Here is a 19450-nt window from a genome sequence, read left to right on the forward strand (position 1 = left end):
TCAAAAGTGCGAGTTTCTGAAGATGGAATGTCTAATGTTTTTTCGCCTGGGGAATTAATCGGACTATTGCGAGCGGAACGAGCAAGGCAAGCTTTGGATGAATCAATCTATTATCGGGCAATCTTATTGGGAATAACAAGGGCTTCCCTGAATACCCAAAGTTTCATATCTGAAACAAGTTTTCAAGAAACTACTCGAGTTTTAGCAAAAGCTGCCCTACGAGATCGCATTGATTGATTGAAAGTCTTGAAAGAAAACACAGTTCTGAGAGGATTATACCTGTTGGTACTGGATTCCAAAAATTTGTGCATCGTTCCCCACAAGACAATAACCTTTATTTTGAAATAAGAAAATCTATTGGCATCGGAAATGAGAGATTTTTTGAGGGGGGTTTTCAGCGATCAAGACCATCAAGTTGACCAAGAAGCGCGTGGTGAAGAGGTTCAAAACACAACCAGGCCCAGTCGCAAGCCTCAGCGGCCTGCTAGGCTAGCTGGGCCTGAATGGGCCCAAGTTACTATGTCAACTACTTAAGCTAGATCCCCGTGTCTCAAAAAAAACTTAAGCTAGATCCCCTAAAAAAACTACTTAAGCTAGAGAGTGCGCGCGTGTGTGTGTAAGGCAAGCGGGACAAAACGGCTGGAAGCCGAGGCACAGCTCGTGCGTGTAGGGTGGACGAGTTGTCGATCCCCTTCCTCCTCCATTTCGAATTGTAGCTCGAGTTGCTGGCAATGTCGCCATGAAATACAATTGAGCGAGAATTGGCGCTAACAAAATTCTTCACCAAAATGTCAGAGAAGTGCACCGAAGCCAAAAGAGATCAAACGAACAATAGCACCAAACACTAACAATAACTGATCAAATCTGCATGGAATCATCTACAAGAACAAAAACCGAAATTCCGTAAGATCAAATACGTGGACATCTCTGGCTCCCTACCTCTACCCGATAAGGCACCGTCACAGTGGGAGGAGAACAAGGGTAATTTTATTGTCACCAACATCACACCCTCCGCCTAAATGTCGCCAGTGAAGAATACAAAAATCAGTTTCCTTGGATTTTACCTTTAAAATCCAACGCAATCCAACAAAATCCAACGCAATTGACTGAGTACTTCTAAACAATTCTTGAGTCTAAAAATTAAGGGGCAAGTTCAGTTTCCTTAGATTTTGCCATTGAAATCCAACGCAATCCAAGGCTGCTGGTTCATCTTCCTCCTCCCTCCAGCGTAAGAGTAAAGAGCAGCCATATCTAAGCAAGTAACTTCGCTAGTTCATCCACTCTCAGTGTACCTCGTGGAACCACATCCGATAGAAACTCTTGTGCAAGATCATTTCTCTGCTTTCCCAATCGTCTGTCAACATCATATTTCCTTTCAACATCACTAGGTTCTTCATGTTCTATAGAATGCTTCTTTACTCTTACACTCTTATCTGGCATGCTTTTCCCAAGGCCGGACTTCCTTCGTGCACTTTTGAAAAGTGGACCTCGTGGAGCTGTCTTTGCAAAGGCAACAGACTTTTGATAAATCACATCAGCATCAACAAACTCATTTTCATCCAACACATTTGCCCTTCCAGTTATTGTGGCCTGTTCTAAAAGAAGTAACATTCCCTCCACACAGGACAATATATTTGAATAACTCTTTACACCATCATGTCCATTCAAATCTTTACTAATTTTGCTCGTAGTCTCTAATTTGCTGACCACATCATTCCTGCTCGTCGGACAAATGGAAGTTTCTACCACATCTGGATATTGTTCAGACTTCCCAGAGTCAACAGGAGACCTTTGAACTGGATCTCCATTTTCACTGTTGCCTGATAGGATACCTTGGCCATAAAACTGTGACGTAAGAGATGGAATCACTGTATCTGAAGTAGAAAGTTGTAATGGACCAACAACTGAGATTTCAGTTACAGCTACACTCTTAGAATTACACAATCCAGGGACTGTAAGTGGAGAACTTAGCACCATATCATTAGCAAGACTAGGATTCAAGGGATCTTCCAGAAAACGTTCACGTTCACTCAAGATGCTGTTGTAAACAGATGCTGCATTATTGACCACCTCGATAGAAGTTGGAACAGTTGCTGAATCATTTTCCATTTTATTCAATTTTTCTTCACCATTGAACGGATGTTGATCACTTGGCAAAGGAAGAGATGGTTGGAATCTCCAATCATTTCCTCTCCACATCAGTATATGTTCAAACTCAAAAGACAGCAAGATACATGGAACTAGATCCTGCAAGGTACAGTTACTCATGCTTTGAACAAAACAACCATATAACAACACAATACAACAGATTAATCAAACCTTCAGTTTAGCTCCAATTTTTCTGCAATCACTTTTGTTTAGACTTGAGCAATCAACTCGGACAAGATCACATGCTTCAAATGCTTCTCTAACTTCCTTCACAAGGTTAGCATAAACACCATTTTTTCCTGTACAAAATTAAACGAATTGAGATATGGCCCAATGACTCAATCATACAATCGAAACGTGCAGATCAAAATGTTGTATATGGATATACGATATACACCGTACTAAGAAAAATCAGAAAAGCTGGAATAAGGCTATAGGAAATAGGGAAAAAAATTCAGATATCATCCAGTTTTTTCGCCATACGTATGGCTGTAGGACCAAACCATAGCAAGTTAACCAGTTGAGGCAAAGCAAGTATGAGTGTCTACTCTACATTGAGTTTGGTCACAGGCATTAAATCTTTAATTGTTTTTTAACATAAGTACAACGTAGAAGGTAGAACCAAAAAAAGGGCATACAAATTTTGCAACAATAACTACTTTGGCCTTGTTTAAGAGATCTTCTTTTCTTATCTATTTTTTGAACAATGAATAATATATCATGCAACATGCATCAACTTGTCGTATTAGAGTAATTGACTGGTACATTTTATAAGCCATGCAACATGCATCAACTTGTGATTTCGGATTTCTTTTGCCTTTTTTGCGAGAGGGCTCTTCTTTCTCCTTACTATGTTATCTACTGAGCATCCGATGTTTAAAATATGGTTCAAAGCAACATACATGGAAAATAAACATCTTTACCAAGTTTGCAAATTGGTGCTAATTGACACCCTCTCTTGCGCATTTGTGTTGCCTCGTCTGAAGTTAAGCCATCCGGCACCGTTTTGACCAGGCGAGGGTACATCGGTGCTGCAGGTCTCCAGAGCATAAGTGGAAAAACTGGGCGAGTCCTGTAATTATAGTTTCTGCCACGAAAGAGAAATATAACACCCCCTTGACGGTGTATTACTTTTCCTCCAACTTTTTCCTGCTCAAGTATGTGGTGTAACTTATGAGAAAGTAATCAGCAGACAAGCTGCCACCAGAAAGTGAAGAGGACAACAAAACAGAAACTACATAAATGAGTTTAACTAACACAACTTTTAGATTAATTCATTTAAAATGGCGAACTAGCTTACTGGTGAACTAAAAAATAAGAGTGCAATTCCTCTCCGAGCTAGAAGAGGAAGTGGCATCAGTATTGACACCCGTAGTAATGGGTGGAAACTTTAACTTGGTCCACGAGAATGCGGATAAAAGCGAACATCTACTCCACGTCTGGGGCGCCAAAAGGGGAAGGGGCGCCAGACCGTTCAAAGCTGACACGCCCCAAGAGATCTAGTTGGACCAAAAGATTGATGCGTCCGGTCTCTCATAGAGAATGGGCTCATTGATATGCGCTTGAAGACCAATCCTTTTGTACAAAGAGGAAGTTTACTGGTGCCAACGGGGATGTCAGAAGTGGTTGCAACTGAACAATCTTGAGAAGGAGCATAAACTGATGTTTTCTGAGATGAACCAACTTTACAACATGATTAAGGTCAAGGTCAATCAACATGCCAGTGAAGAAGCACTCAAGCGCTCTTGGCTTCTTCTGAAGAAGCATTACACAGTTGAAGAACTGGATGCGCCTCCTTCAACTTCTTCACCGCCCGGCGCCAGGGACGACTAGTGCCTATGTCCTCATCTTATTGGTTAGCTTTGATGCCAAAGAGGGAGAACATAATGATTAGAAGCTTCAAGATGTATTTGTTAGCTTAATCCAAACAAATTTGAGTTCTGTTAGGAGTATGCTAGTTAACTAGGCTAGTGTAGCCGTGGGTGCTAGCATGTTTGGTTAGGATTAGTATAAGTGTGATCAAGGTTGCCGGATAATTAGTAGTACTAGTAATATAGGAAAGTATAGACACGCCGAGGGTGAGGACTGAGGAGGGTAACGGATGGAGCCCCCGCCCGCCCGGTGGGATCCGGGCCGCCGGCCGCCTCTCCGCCGGGGCTCTGGCGCGTCTCGCGCGCAGCACTTCGGTTCGGGTTCACCATGGGACACCGGCGCGGCCGGACCAATGACCGTGACCGTGCGTTGCTGCTGCTGCGGACCGCCGCCTCCGGCGGGAATATTCAAGGAATTGTTCTCATCTCCCCTCCCCTCTCCCCTCCCGAGTCGCCCCCCGCGTGGGCGGCCGGGAGGCCCCCAGATCCCGTCGGCCGGCCCTCCCCCACTCCTCCTCCTCCTCCCTTGCCACTGCCCAAGGGCGCGGCCAGGCGAAGCCTGGTCGTCGCCGGCGGCGGCGGGGACTCGGGCCCTCTCGCTCGCGTGGGGCTGGTGCGGGCCGGCGCCCCCGGGCCGGAGCATGGCGGCGGGCCGGACGCCACGGCGGGTGGTGGCGGCGCCTCGGCGACTTCGCTCCCCCGCAGCAGGAGGCCTCGCGATCTGGTGCGTCGCGGTCGCCAGGGACGGCGGCGACGTGACCGGATCGGTTCACGGCGGCGCGGCCGGATCTATGCCCAAGCGTGGGCCTTGATCGCTGGTCTGCCGTCGGCACGGTGGCGGGTGCGACTCGTCGGCAGCTGGGCAGATCCGCCGGGATTCTACCCTTGTCTGATCCTTGACAGCGCGGGCATCTCCGGGGGAAACCCTAGATCTCCTTGGGATCGAGCGATGACGGCGCTTTTGCGTCGTAGTCCCTCTTTAGGGCATCGTTTTGGAGTTTACTCCGGTTGAAGGGACCAGCGACGTCGGTGGCGCACGTCTGGTGGAGCAACTGCCGATGAAAATCGCGCCGACTACGGTCATGGCGGACGATGACGGCGTCTTCGATGTCGTTCCCTTGTCGAGGCATCGTCGTTGCAGTCTGCGTCATCAGGCTCGGGATGCTCCAGGGGAAACCCTAGATCTAGGTCTTCCGGATCGGACGATGATGGCGTTTTATCGCTTTCCCTCCTGGGGGCATCGTTTTGGAGCAAGTGATGGCTAGGGGGGTGGTGGAGCGGTACTTCATCTCACACATTGATGGCGGCGGAGATCGGCGACATGGCGCTGTGGAGGCTCGGCGTCCGATGCGCGGAGATGGACTCGCGCAGGAGGAGGTAGCTGTCTGGCGTCATGGTGACGTCGATGGCAGAGTGGCCAGACGAGGTAGAAGCCTCAATATAATCTGAAGACGGACCTGTGGAAGATGGCGGCGACGACACACGAGTGCGTCTGACCAGATTGTGCCCCAGACCCGGTATGTGGCTCGGCTGGGGCTTCCGGCTTTTGATGTTAGGCTTAGGTGAGTGGTTTGGGTAGTGGCCCAGCTAGCATCCCTTCATCATATGGATAGGAGTAGCGGCATATGTTGCCAAGATGGTGGATTCAAGTATATTGTTTGTAATACTTTGTAAGGTCCTTGAGAATAATCAATAAAGTGGTCCTATGCATCTCCCAGATGCAGAGGCCGGGGGTCATCCTCCTTTTCTAAAAATAAAATAAAAAAAGGAAAGTATAAACAAGTCGGTTTAGAGTTTCCTTATGTTGGCGTGAGTTCTATTGGGACTAGGTAGCTTGTCCGTATAGGACTTGGGTTCCCGATGGTCGTGGTTGTGTATATATACACAGCCAGGTGCGTAAGTTTATTGTAACCGTGAGTCCAGAAAACCAGAAAATCAATAGAGGAAAAGAGGGCACGACAAGAGCCCTTGGCTATCAGTTTTGTGTGCGCGCGTGTTCGTCTAGTTTGATGTGGCTATCAGTTGTGTGCGCGTGTTCGTCTAGTTTGATGTGATCGATCCTGTGGGCGAATTTCCAACAGTATTTGGGAGGGCAACCTAAGTTGATATACGGTTCTCAGTTCCTCTGATGATTCATGTATGATTTGTAAACTCTAAGTCTCTGTGATATTGTGCTACAATATGTGTGACGTGCTTATTCATATGCATGTTGCCAATTCTTTAAGATCACATATGTGCATTGTTGTTTCTTCCTTCTTATTCATACCCAATGCACTCCCACAGATTATGTAAGTGCATCTACTGCCCCCTAGAGGGTTTTCGATGATTAATGACAAAATAGTTAAGGAACTAATGTGTTTGTGGGTATACACAGGCGAAAGTCCCTGGGGATTTGGTTTAGAATGAGAGTTATGACCCCGAAAATTTGTGATGACAATGAATACTTTGGGATTGCCTGTTCGAGAAACAATCAGCTCGCAGAGAGGATAATGAAGCGTAGTGAAGACTTTTTTCTAGTTTCATTTTCTTCTATTTGTGTCATAGGGCAAACCGTACTATTAAGGGAGTCTTAAGTGAAAGTTGAGATCTAGGTCTTTGATGTATGCTTAATCCAAACCTCTTCAAGTGAAGACTTGGAAATCTCTTCGTGCGCCGTGATTTTCTCTGTGAGTCCGAGACGATGTTCTTCAGGACTCCAAAGAAGAATCAGGTGCAGTTGAGTCGACTTGACTTGTGCTGCAAGTAAGTCACAGGCCACTTTTAAAATCCGACAATAACTCCACGTGCCGGTTGTCTGTTAGGTGGCGAGTACCCATGTTGGTCATTTCAAACCTTGGCATTGCGCCGACTATAAATAGCCACCCTGCTTCAACTTTAGATGATTGGCTGCTCTAGAAAGAATTGACAGGAGTTTGTCAGACCAACCAATCCTCTCGCAAGAGATTGAGAGAATCCTAAGGGAGGAAAAAAAAACCCAGAGCCTAAAATCTGCTAAGTGATTGAGCATCACTGAAGAACAAGTCGAAACTTAACTTAACCTATTACTCTTGTGGACTATGCATCCACTAGACTGTTAGGTGTCAATTCTGAGCTCTAAGAGTAACTGTGGACGACCGAAGAACAAGACTATGAAGGTCCTAGAGATCTACCTCAGAAGATCTTGGGCGAAGTCTAAGTGACTTTAGCTCAAGGAGAATAGGATAAAGGCTTTGCCTTCTGAATTAAATCTTGGCCTCTCCAAGCAGACATAGAGTTGTGCCAGCAACTCGAACTAGCCAAACCAATTTGTACTCCCCACTCCCCCCCCCCCCTCTCCTCCGCGAGGCTGCTCCATCACCACTTCTAATCTTCAAATGTTCTTCATTCTAGACGGGAAACCCAGCTGCATTGGTGATTCCATACACGTGAATACCGAGAGAGGGATCAGTCCTTTGATCCTCGAATGGGATAAGTAATTCTTCCGGTTGGGAGGTTTAATCCTAGTTGCGGGAATCTGCCTCAACATCTTCACCAACCTCTTCTCTCTGCTGCGTAGTTGATAAAAATCAGATCTGACTCTCTTTGCATCTTCATAGTGGTCCTGGGTTTTATTTGTAGGATGGAATTTTTTTGTTTGCTACTACGTTTCCCAACACGCTAAGCTTCAAGACCACATATACATTTTTACATTAAGCTCATGGGGTCAGGCAAACCTAGGTTGGTAGAGCTGGCAGTTAATACCTTGGTAGGGTGGGAACTGGTCTTGGACGAGGAAAATGAGGCTCTCATGCTTCCCTTCTCCAAGGAAGAAATTGAGTCGGCATTGCACTCCGTGAAAACTAATACAATACAATGCCAAGACCGGACAGGTTACAGGTTAAAAAGCTCTGGGGAACAATTAAGGACATAGTTTGCGCGATTGTGAATGATTTCGTGCTTGGGATGGTCGACATTGCTGCTCCCGATGTTCAAGGGGGTGACTGTACTACGAAATTTCGCCCTAAACGTAATGTTCAAGTTGGTTGCTAAGTACTACACTAACAGACTGGCTCACTTAGCTCATCACATCGTCAATAGCTGCCAATCTGCATCTATTAAGAGTAGGCATATTTTGGAATTAGTTCTCTCCCTCTACGAAATAGTGTGTGACGTGAGTTAGGAAACAACCAGCGGTCCTACTTAAACTTGAGCTCAAGAAGCCCTAGTGCACCACATTTTGCACTTCGTTTGGGTGGGTAGGCATATTTTGGAATTAGTTCTCTCCCTCTACGAAATAGTGTGTGACGTGAGTTAGGAAACAACCAGCGGTCCTACTTAAACTTGAGCTCAAGAAGCCCTAGTGCACCACATTTTGCACTTCGTTTGGGTGGGTAGGCATATTTTGGAATTAGTTCTCTCCCTCTACGAAATAGTGTGTGACGTGAGTTAGGAAACAACCAGCGGTCCTACTTAAACTTGAGCTCAAGAAGCCCCAGTGCACCACATTTTGCACTTCGTTTGGGTGGGTAGGCATATTTTGGAATTGGTTCTCTCCCTCTACGAAATAGTGTGTGACGTGAGTTAGGAAACAACCAGCGGTCCTACTTAAACTTGAGCTCAAGAAGCCCTAGTGCAAATTGTGATTTTTTATCAATGAGGAGTTGGAGCCCTTTAGGAACGGAAGAGATTTGCACTAAGGCAGCCTGCTTTCAGCCCCACAATGTTTGATATTGTTGCCCAAGCGGTTGCTTCGATGCTCGATAAGGCATGTCACATTAAGAGTGGTGCCGCACTTCATCCCGGGGGGTTACCCAACTCCAATAGGCAAACAACCCCATGTTGTTGTTTCACCCAGACCAACATAGCATTGCCACCAACAAGCTCCTTTTAAGTTTCAAGGTAATGTCCAATATAAAAAACAATTTCTTTCTGGGTTTTGCTTCGGTGCCCCCCCCCCTAAAAGTTTGCACGGATCTTGAAGTTATTTTAAAAGGCTATCGTCGTATTAGCCTACAGATCAAACGTATTGAGTACATTGATTTGGATACAAAAGACTATATTATCCGTTTTTGTTGAAGGGGTACCTTCTAATCTCCACCCTTAATCTGCATCGATGTCCGTAAAATTTTCTAGGGAGGTGTACCGAAGGAAAGTTCTTTCTACAAACGTAAGGTGGTCGCCATGGGGATGCACGAGGGCGAAGATCGCATGGTGGCCAATCTTCTGAATAGTAACTTGGCGGCCTTCCTGATCTTGTACCGGTTTGCAATTAGTGATAGAAATCTAAGCATAGCGGAATGGGATCAGTTGGGTGTCAAGGTTGCCAAGAGGGTGGAACCTTGGCAAGGCAAATTCAAGCCTTCGGGCGGAAGATTGGCTTTAGCGAATGCGTATTAATCGGTGATTCCCTCTTTCACTATGGAGTTGATAGCAAACTTTGATAAGGTGCGTGCGTGATTCTTTTGGGAAGGGGGAGGTAACAAACACAAATACCATATAATCAGATGGGTCGATATTTGTAAACCGAAAGCCAAGGGAGGCCCCAGGGTGATGAACTCAGAAATTACGAATGTGACCTTGCTTTTTTCGACAAAGGGTGGATTTGATTAGCTCAAAAAGTTGTCGGCCGGTGGGAACTAGGGTACCACGGCCCATCTGCCTCTGGCCCAGAGGAGGCCCAGGAAAGATAGCCCTGCCTCGGCCGCTCCGAAGGGAGTCGCCTCGCAAGTGCGAGCATCGCAAAGCCCCTCGCCGCCAGGCCAAGCCTTGCCGAGGCCGCCAAGCACCAGGTTGCCTCATGAGGCCGCTTCACGAGGCATGATGTACGGCGCCAGCTGCGGGGCTCCAGGCCCATCACGTGGGTGACGTCCCGCTGGTCAGGGTAAAGGCAGCAGGGCACGGTTCAGACTGGTTTCCATTCTGATGATAAGGGAGCAGCGGCGTCTGCCTCCCACAAAGCAAGTCCCAAAGCATTTCCTCTGGTGTAGGGGGATCATAACGGATCGGTGCGCCCGGGCAGAGGTCATCGCCGAGCCCACCAGTGCGTCGGGAAGACCGCTTTATCAGGCGGAGACCGCCTTTAGTCAAGATAAGCCCGGGCATATGTCCCCTTTTGAATTGCCGCCCTGTGGCCACCCTTTTCTGCTCATATTTTCGCGGAAGAGGGCCAAGGCACTACAAAAGGGGCAGGGCCGCTTCCATGTAAGGGGATCGAGCCATTCTCTCCCACACCTCGTATACCTCGAGCCACAAGCTCTCCATTAAAGAGCAATCCAACACAGGCAGGAGTAGGGTATTACACCGCACGGTGGCCCAAACCTGGGGAGCTTGTTAGAGTTGTGTCGAATATTATTGTACAAGGTAGGTTACAGTTGGACTTGGTTTTGGACTGTGTGTAGACAGGGTAGGAGTTGTGTCCTAATAGGACACTTGTATCCTACGTCTCTCATATATAGCGAGGGTAGACACACGATGTAACCTATGCCAACATAATAACACGGGCAGGCGGGGGAGCCGGCGGCGTGTGCCGGCGCCCGGGCGGCCGGGGTGCGGTATTGTGACGGTATCACGGGGAGGAGCGCCCGTAGTCAAGCCCCGAGGATGTAGCCATGATGGTGAACCTCGTTAACAAATCTCGGTGTCGTGCTGGTGTGATTGCTTGGTCCTCGGTAGATCGACGGTATGCCTCGAATTTATTCTAACAAGTGGTATCAGAGCAAGGTTCAAAGAGGCCGTGAAAGTTGATTCAGAGGAGGAAGAACGTATCAACGGACTTGTGTGCAAAGGGATCGCAGCCATGGGAGCAGAGTTAGTCGGCGAGTCGTTGCTGGCAAGTTGTATCCAGGAGGCAGCGATGAAGTGTTTGCGGTTGTTGTAGTTCTTCAAGAAGCAATCGGGATTGGCAGCAGCAGGTATATGGCGGCGGTGGATTCAGATCGGATCGTCGTGTTTCGACGAGATCGAAGCCGAGGCAGCAGCTTGGTGCGGTGTGGTCCAGCTAAAAGGCATCAGAAGCAACGGCAGTGGAGAAACGTGTAGCAACAGAAGTCTTGGCGTCTCGGAGATTGATCCGTTCCATCTGATCGAGAGCGGCGGCGGCGACTGGAATCGCTGCTACAACAGCGCTGCGGGCAGGGCCAGCTAGGGCGGGCGGCCCATACGAGGTACATGCAGAACTCACATGGGTACAACCCAAGCAGGCAGAAGCCAGCTGGTGGGCTAGAGCGGCCCGTGCGTGGGTAGCGACAATGCGTGGCGCTGCCCAGGCAGGTCCGCAGCGACAGTGCGTGCCGCACCAGGGAGGTCTGGTCTGTGGGCTACAAGCGTGACGTGCGTTAGCTGTCGGAGACACGTACAAAGCTCAAGGCTGAGATTTGTTAAGGAAAAGCAGGATTCGTTTCCGAAGGGAGCTGCTACAGCGTGTTAGAACATGGGAGTTCCGATTACCATCAGGTTGCTATAGCGTGGAAAAGTACAAGAAGATAGTCAAAAGGAGTCACGGGTGCTGCATGCATGAAGGTGAGCTTGAGCTTGCTTCTACATGTACGAGAAGACTAAAAAGAGACTGCTTCTGGTGTTCTTTGCATGGTACATGATGGTTGAAGGGGCTGTTGTTTGACGTGGCAAATAAAGGGGAAACGAGCCGGTGATGTGCGACGTGCGTATAAGGCTCGAAGGAGTCTGGAGCTCATCGTGGCAGGATCATGCATACACAGGGCGTCAAGCAATGCATAGCGATGTGCGGGCAGACACGATGCATGGTGGAGCATGGTTGCAGTCGGACATGTTCGGCTGGGTCGGACAGGACAGTCTGATGGACCGACGGGGATGTTGGTCAAAGCAGAAGACAGGGATGATTTCAGCGACGACGACATAGGAGCGTGATGCTGATGGTGACCGACTTCTGGGGCGTGGAAACACGTGGTGCAGGCCTGAGGGCATGTGCGGCTTCGACAGACTATGGCGCGGGGTTGATTCAAGATGGTGCACACATGAGAGAACTTGAAGTCGACAGGGCGCAGGGTAGCGTAGCGCAGCTACATGGAGTCATGTTGAAGGTGGAGCTGGAGTCTGATGGTCGACTTCACTCTGAGCTGATGGAGGGGCTACGGCGTAAATTCATGGAGAGTCGAAGCCTATTTCAACGGAATAGCAAGAGACACGTGGATCGGACTGGGTACCAGTGGTCTGATGGAGGCGTGATACTCGGCATCGGTCGGTGATGATCGATGGTTCTCTGCAGTGGGGGGTTGAGGCAGTGTGGGCTAGCTACACGGGAGACTCTACCAGAACAGAAGAGGCTCGACGTGGTGATAGCGGCGAGGTGTGCGGTAAGCACGGGACACAGCGACAGACCAAGGCACTAATGGTGAGACATGTGGTCAGACAAAGTGTGCAGGGGTGCTGAAGCAGTGTTGGCGAGTACCAGGTTCAAGTTGGTGACTAGATCTATGGAGTTTGACATGTCATATGGATGAGAGTTGACCATGGAGAATCTGAGAAAGTGGCGGTAAGTCTGAAATTGTCAAAAGCTAGGAGAGTACATGGCCGTATATTCTGTGGTGTTCAGTGCACATGGCAAAGTGCGGATGGCAAATACAGAAGGAGGCGCAGTGCTATAGCTATGGGACATGCTAGAGACTATCCGGAAGAAGGGTGAGACAACTGCGAATTAGACTCAGGGTGACACAGGGCAACGGTGAAATTCCTTCAAGTTTCAGACAGACGGTCAAGAAAGAGTGGTGGCGTTGAGTTCAGATAACTCTTATATGTGGCGTCCAATATGTGAGTTGTTCACTTTCACGCAGACAGTGGTCGGTGTGTGATGGTGTTGAACGGATTCTCCGGAAGTTGGGAGCACAAAGTAGAGTATTGAGGAACTTAATTTTGCTCGAGTATTGACTGTGAGGAAGACGAGAAGGGACTACAATTGCAGGTGGAGTCACGTGGAGTCTGGGAGTAGCAGCGGTGCTCATGACGTATCTCAAGTCCAATGTACATGAAGGTTTGACGCATGGATGAATTAAAGGTGGTGGAGAATATTCGCCAAGGTGGAGTTTGTTAGAGTTGTGTCGAATATTATTGTACAAGTTAGGTTACAGTTGGACTTGGTTTTAGACTATGTGTAGACAGGGTAGGAGTTGTGTCCTAATAGGACACTTGTATCCTACATCTCTCATATATAGCGAGGGTAGACACACAATGTAACCTATGCCAACATAATAGCACGGGCACGTGGGGGAGCCGACGGCGTGTGCCGGCGCCCGGGCGGCCGTATTGTGATGGTGTCACGGGGAGGAGCGCCCGTAGTCAAGCCCCAGGGATGTAGCCATGATGGTGAACCTCGTTAACAAATCTCGGTGTCATGCTGGTGTGATTGCTTGGTCCTCAGTAGATCGACGGTATGCCTCGAATTTATTCTAACAGAACTCGTGCGTCCCCTTCGTGTCCGATGTGAGTGAGTGTGCTCATCTTGATCTCACCGTAGTTTTCGTCGGGTCGTAGGTCGCTAAGGAAAGCCCCCAGAGTTCGAACCCTAGTTCTTGGAGAAGTTTCTTGGACGCAGATCCTAGACTCCGACATTTGGCACGCCAGGTAGGGGGACTTGCCGTCTTCGCGCCCTCGACCTCGACGTCAACATCGACATGGACGACGCCGCTGCGCGCCGAGCTGCCGCCAAGGCCCATGTGGCGCCCGCCGCCCAAGGTGCCCCTGGGCAGCACCCTCGCGCCGCCACCGAGCCTGTTGGGGAGCGGGTGGCCTCCTTCGTCCGTCCATCGGTGAACGAGCAGACGCGTGGCTGCTCCGCCACCGCCTCCTCGCTTGCACGTCGCGAACCTCCCGCTCCACACGCCGCGTTGCTCATGGCACAGGGGCTGCTGCGCTGTCGCCCCGCCAGAGACGGTCACGACGCCTGGCTCAAGCACATCACCAAGCTTGTCTTCGCCGCACGCGGCGACCGGCTGCCCCCTCGCTCCTCGCCCACTTCATCGCCGCGCGCTAAGCGACCCGGACGACCGCTCCTCGTCCTCCTCCTATGGGCCGCGGCGCAACCGGGTGGCGCTGCGCAGTGTGCGCCTTGGAGTTGTCCCACGGCTCGTCCGCGCCAGACGGCGTCGGCGGCTGCCGCCGAATCGTCCATCACGTCTGAAAGTGCAACTAATCCCCGGGTGATTTTGGTAATTCATAACAACATATAGCTCATTGAACTAATATCCTTTCAAGTTAAATATTTCAGAAAGTTTAGTGATTGACATGGCATGGACTAGAGATGTGGACCCCTCAAAATGCTAAGGACAAAGATTGGCAAATGCTCAAGATTCTTCATTTCTATTTTAGTGATCCAAGATCACATTGAGTCCATAGGAAAAAGCCAATACTATTAAAAAGGGATGAGGTGTTGTTACTTTTGCACCTGCAACAACTGCCACCGTTGTACCTCTAGTTGCAACTTCACCAGCTCCTCAGACATCCTCAGAAGCGTTTGCAGATGCTATCCTCTCCATGCCATCTACGCACACCCGAGCAACCAGCCAGAAGACCACTTCAGGAGCTCCCAGAGATCGTACCTAGAGTGCCGCATAGCACTATGCATTTTCAATTTTTTTGATAACTTGTTGCAAAAGGGGGAGAAAGTGTATAGATCATTAGGCTTCGAAAAAGAGCGTTTTTCCTTTTGTTGCTTCTCTTGCTACTTGTTATTTGTTCGTTTGCTTGCTACTATTTATACTTGTGTGTGAGATACTCTTATGATCATGTGTTTGATCATACTATGCTTTAATGTGTGCTTGAATGATAATATCTTAATACTTATGTATGATCAATCATGTTTCTTTTGGTGATGAGTGCATGTTCTTTATATTCTATCATTTTGAGCGCTCCACCAAGATGCATATGACATGAAAGAGTGACTCATGATCCTAATTGATTGTGTATTTACATTCAAAAGCAAATTTTAAATAATGCATAAACTTAAGGGGAGCTCTTGCTTATCATATATTTCTCAAAGCGTCGATGTATTTCATTCATATTATCATTTGTCGAAACTTTGATCTATATGTTGTCATCAATTACAAAAAGGGCAGATTGCAAGTGCAACTAATCCCCGAATGGTTTTGGTAATTCATAACAACATATAGTTCATTAAACTAATATCCTTTCAAATTAAATATTTCAGAAAGTTCAATAATTGACATGACATGGACTAAAGATGTGGACTCCTCAAAATGCTAAGGACAAAGATTGACAAAAGCTCAAGACTCTTCATTTCTATTTTAGTGATCCAAGATCACATTGAATCCATAGGAAAAGTCAATACTACTAAAAGGCGATGAGATGTTGTTTAATAGTCTACTACCTCAAAATGCTTAGTGATATGCTCCAAAGCCCTCAACCACTTTCTCAATTCCAAATATGTCCAAAACCTAAAGTCAAACTCGGCCCCACCGATTTGATCTATCCGGCGCCACCGAGTTCCTTTAACATAGCCACTGCCAGAAACCCTAATCAATTCGGTCTCACCGATCAAGATCTCGGTCTCACCGAGATGGCAATGCAAACTCTTTGTTTCCCTTCGTAACGTTTCGGTCTTACTGAAATGAGCGATCGGTCACACCGAATTCGCAATGCAAACTCTCTATTTCCCTTCGTAACGTTTCGGTTTTACTGAAATGAGCGATCGGTCCCACCGAGTTTGCCTGACTAACTCTCAGATTTGCTCATTGCTGAAATCGGTCTCACCGAGTTCATGCAATCGGTCACACCGAGATAAGGTTTTGCCCTAACCCTAGCACATCGGTCCCATTGAGTTGATCATGTTGGTCCCACCGAGAATCTTAACGTTCACATTTTGAACTGAATCGGTCTCACCGAGGTCTCTTATTCGGTCTGACCGAGTGGGGTCAAATGTGTGTAACGGTTGGATTTTGTGTGGAGGCTATATATACCCCTTCACCCCCTTCTCTATTCAAGAGAGAGCCATCAGAACGTGCCTACACTTTCACTACTCATTTTCTGAGAGAAAACCACCTAATTATGTGTTGAGACCAAAACACCCCTCTTTTCCAAAAATTATCACAACCTGTACAAGTGTACATGCTAGCCGTGGAGACAGAGGCCTCAGTTCACTCTGTTTTCCATGACAGCTTGTCAGCATGGTGTTCTGTCATAATGTTCCCTCTCAAAAATTGGCTAGTTCGGGAGGCGCTGAGGAGAGAGTAGCAGTTTATGTGGAGTTGCGTCTGAGATTGCATGGGATGCTCCTGGAACGCCAACTACACACCTGAGTCCTTAGAGCTACTGTGTGACCCTAAGGGTCCTACTCATAGGGTCGTTTGGCGTTGCTTTGTGGCGCAATTCTGGGGGTTATGGAATGTGATTAACAAGCATTCTATTGAGAGAATTATCCCAGGTCTCCCAGCTGATTACATCTTCAAAACCATCTCTTTCTCTCAGCTCTGCCTCCCCCAAGGGAAGAAGCGCAGGGCAGCGTATGTCATCAATAGACATCTAACATCGAGCAGCTAATTGGGATCTTGGCTGCGTGTGTCTTGTGTTGCGAGTTTACGTACTCGCTTATGTGGCTTGTTTTGTTAAACTGATATCCTTGCTATCTTGCTTTCCATTTTATTCGGTTTGGTTGTAAGACTTTGTGTTTGCCTCTCGGTTGGGCTTTATTAATATAAAGCCAGACATTCTAAAGAAACCAAGAGTGACAAATTTTACCATGATGTAAAATCGATATATTTGAAGAATTACAAGATAGGATATATCCTAAATAGATTGCAGGATACAAAAAAGAAAACAGAGGGCTAGAACTGAAACGAGATGTACTTGTAGCAGCCCGAAGAAACAATAGAGGGTGGTAGCATAGTTACCTCGAGTTGTTGGCAGACATTATCCATGTCAACTGTACATACACCTTTGCATTTTATCTTGCAAACTCTCTTCCTCTTCCAGTGTGCATGAATGTTCTCCAACATATTGTGTGTTAAACCATCCCTGCCTGCAGAAATGCACATTCAAACTAAAAGGAACATAGCTGTAACTCCTAGCTTATTGAGCGAGTTCATGAAACTTTACCCATATTGAGCTGCCGTTTCGCCTTGAGGTTTCCCTTGACGAGCACGGCGACCTCGTCTCTGGTGAGCGGTTCCCCGAGGACCTCCTCCCGGGACGCCGCTTGGTACCTTGGCTCCATCCCTGCGAGGAATGGCCCTGGCGACTGCACGGGCTTCACCCCTTTCTTGCCATGCGGCGGTAGCACGAAAGAGTCGAACTCAGGCAGCTCCTTGCGGCTCTTGGGGAGAGGCTTCCTTCCGGTCCACGGGCGCGGCGTGGCCTCGGGACCGAACGGCAGGAATGGAGCCTCCCGGAGCGCGACGGGGCGTGCTCGTGGGGCCTCCGTGTAGCTGTACTGGAACTCAAACGGCGCCCCCTCGAGGTGGTAGGCGAGGCCCCGGTCGGTGACCCGGATGCCGGCGGCGGGCTCGCCAGTGGTCGGGACGGGGATCTTCTTGGCACGGTCACCGCGCGAGAAGGCCGGGTGAGAGCCGACCGGAGCTCGGCGGCGCTCAGGGTCGTCGGCGGGTTGATTGTGGTGAGAGAGGGAGAGGGAGAGGCGGAGAGAAGTCCCGAGCCGTAGACCAGGGTGCTGGGCCGGAGCAGCGAGGAGGGAGCGAGAGGGGAGGGTGTTGGTTGCCATATGGATGGTTCACCGTCCAAGCTCTCGAGAGTGTAAAGGTTTATCTCATCTTTAAGGCTTGAGGGTCCTGGTTCGCGAGTTCCCTCTCCGCCGTTTGTTCCAGGTTGCGACTCGTGCCGTTGCCACGCCTTTCCCATCGTCCGATCGGGAGCTCCTAGACAGCGCTGTAAGAGCATCTCCAATAGGCGCCCAACAGGCGCGCGCAAAAAACAGTTTTAACGCGCGCTCATCGTCTGATTTAGCGCGGCGCGCTACGCCCGTTCCAGCAGCCGCGCTAAAATGCAACGCAAAAAATGCAGTGCGCACATAATATTTTTTTTAATTTTCGTACGCATAGATAAAATAAAAACTAGATAGATTGCATAAATAAAAAACGATACAAAGGTATTTTACATCGGTGCAACTAGATAGATAGTTCGAACGCATAGATAAACTACGGCGCAACTAGATAGAAACTACTCTAAGTCGCTATCATCATCACCATTATCATCCTCGACGGTGTCGTCCGAGGTGTCTAGCCACATGTCCAGCCACCGATCATTGTTCGGCGCGAAGAACGACTGTCCACCTGCTGCAACGATGTCGGACTGCGCATTCGCCAACGCCTTCCGCTAACGCCTTTCCAACCGCGTCTTGCGGCGCCTTCGCGTGTCCTCCTCGCGGCGCCTTGCCCAGTAGGTCTGCTCGTAGGCGACGTCCTCCGGGTGGCGCTGGCGCCACTCCGCCATGACCCGCTCGTCCTCCTGGGCGACGAGGAGGCGGCGTTGCCGCTCGGCGTGCTCCGCACGGTCTTCCGCCGTGTTCAGACGAGGCAGAGGGGCGAGGTTGAGCGCTTGCTGGAGCGTGTACACATCTTGAAAATTCATCTGGCCGCGCGGCCGGCCTAGGCGCCACGCCGCCGCGTCGTACGCGCGGGCGGCCTCGCGCGCCGTCCCGTACGTGCCGAGGCCGAGCCGGAGTTTGCCGGAGCGTATCTCCGTGGTGTAGCAGCCGTTGGGGCGCAGGCGGACGCCGCGGTAGCCGGACGCTCCTCGGCGGCGCGGCGGCATGGCGGCGCGTCGGTGGCGGGGCGCTGGAGCGGCGCGTGGCAGAGAGGGAGAGGAAGAGGGGAAGAGGAAGCGTGGAGAAGCGCGTGGCGAAGCGGCGCGCGGCTTTATAGGTGCGCGCGAAGCGGCGCGCCAAATCTTGCGCGCGGGCTGACGCCTTTTCGCGCGCGCGCAAACGGTTTCGGCGCGCGCTTGTTTCCCGCGGCCGCTGGAGCGCGGCAAACCGCTCCGCGCGCGTCGTTTGGGGCGTCTGTTGGAGATGCTCTAAGAGCATCCTAAGACGCTAAAAATCGCCCCTTAAAGGCGCATCGACGAAAACCACGTATCAGAGACATGATGGCCTCAGTCGCGGCGCCCACGATTTATTTGAAAACCATAAACTAGACGTAAATTCATCCAAACTTCGACGAGTTCATACATATTTAAAATATTTTACAAAAAAAAAACGCTACTCGTCGCGTTCCGCCATCGCCCTCGCCGCTCCTCGCCGCCCGCCGCCCTTAAAGCTCTACATGCCGAGGAGCCTGTAGAACTTCGTGTAGTCGCGCCGTCGTCGTCGTCGCCTCCTCCGCGGTCGCCGTCCCTGTTGCACCCCTCCCCAGGTTGGCGCGGCGGGTTGGACGGTCCGGGGGCGTCTTCGTCCTCGTCGCTGTCGAGGATCACCACGCCGTGCTCGTCCTCGCGCCCACGCTTGCAGGCGGCTATCTCCTCCGGGGCTCGGCGCT

The 19450-nt window shown here is 49.5% G+C and overlaps 2 protein-coding genes across 2 annotated transcripts; both read right to left on the minus strand.

The window, feature by feature from the left end:
• Nucleotides 1-826: 826 nt before the first annotated feature.
• LOC125508931 (CRS2-associated factor 1, chloroplastic) lies at nucleotides 827-17728 on the minus strand. Its single transcript, XM_048673740.2, has 5 exons — nucleotides 17058-17728; nucleotides 16853-16980; nucleotides 3072-3297; nucleotides 2320-2447; nucleotides 827-2247 (listed from the first exon to the last, which is right to left on the minus strand). Exons 1-5 carry the CDS (start codon nucleotides 17677-17679, stop codon nucleotides 1252-1254), a joined length of 2100 nt encoding a protein of 699 aa, XP_048529697.2. The 5' UTR covers nucleotides 17680-17728; the 3' UTR covers nucleotides 827-1251.
• A 562-nt stretch (nucleotides 17729-18290) lies between these two features.
• Nucleotides 18291-18728, minus strand: LOC147979497 (ethylene-responsive transcription factor 5-like). Its single transcript, XM_087515242.1, has one exon. The coding sequence runs from the start codon at nucleotides 18726-18728 to the stop codon at nucleotides 18291-18293; it is 438 nt and encodes a 145-aa protein (XP_087371368.1).
• Nucleotides 18729-19450: the final 722 nt, after the last annotated feature.

This window comes from Triticum urartu, chromosome 3A, assembly GCF_056163025.1.
Source record: "Triticum urartu cultivar PI428250 chromosome 3A, HENAU_Tu73, whole genome shotgun sequence".
NCBI lineage: Eukaryota > Viridiplantae > Streptophyta > Magnoliopsida > Poales > Poaceae > Triticum > Triticum urartu.

Coding starts and splice junctions, on each gene's coding strand:
- LOC125508931 (XM_048673740.2), bottom strand. CDS start 17,679: ATGGCAACCAACACCCTCCCCTCTCGCTCCCTCCTCGCTGCTCCGGCC. Junction 16,981..17,057: donor GAAACGGCAGCTCAATATGG/GTAAAGTTTCAT, acceptor GCATTTCTGCAG/GCAGGGATGGTTTAACACAC. Junction 2,248..2,319: donor AAATTGGAGCTAAACTGAAG/GTTTGATTAATC, acceptor TGTACCTTGCAG/GATCTAGTTCCATGTATCTT.
- LOC147979497 (XM_087515242.1), bottom strand. CDS start 18,728: ATGCCGCCGCGCCGCCGAGGAGCGTCCGGCTACCGCGGCGTCCGCCTG.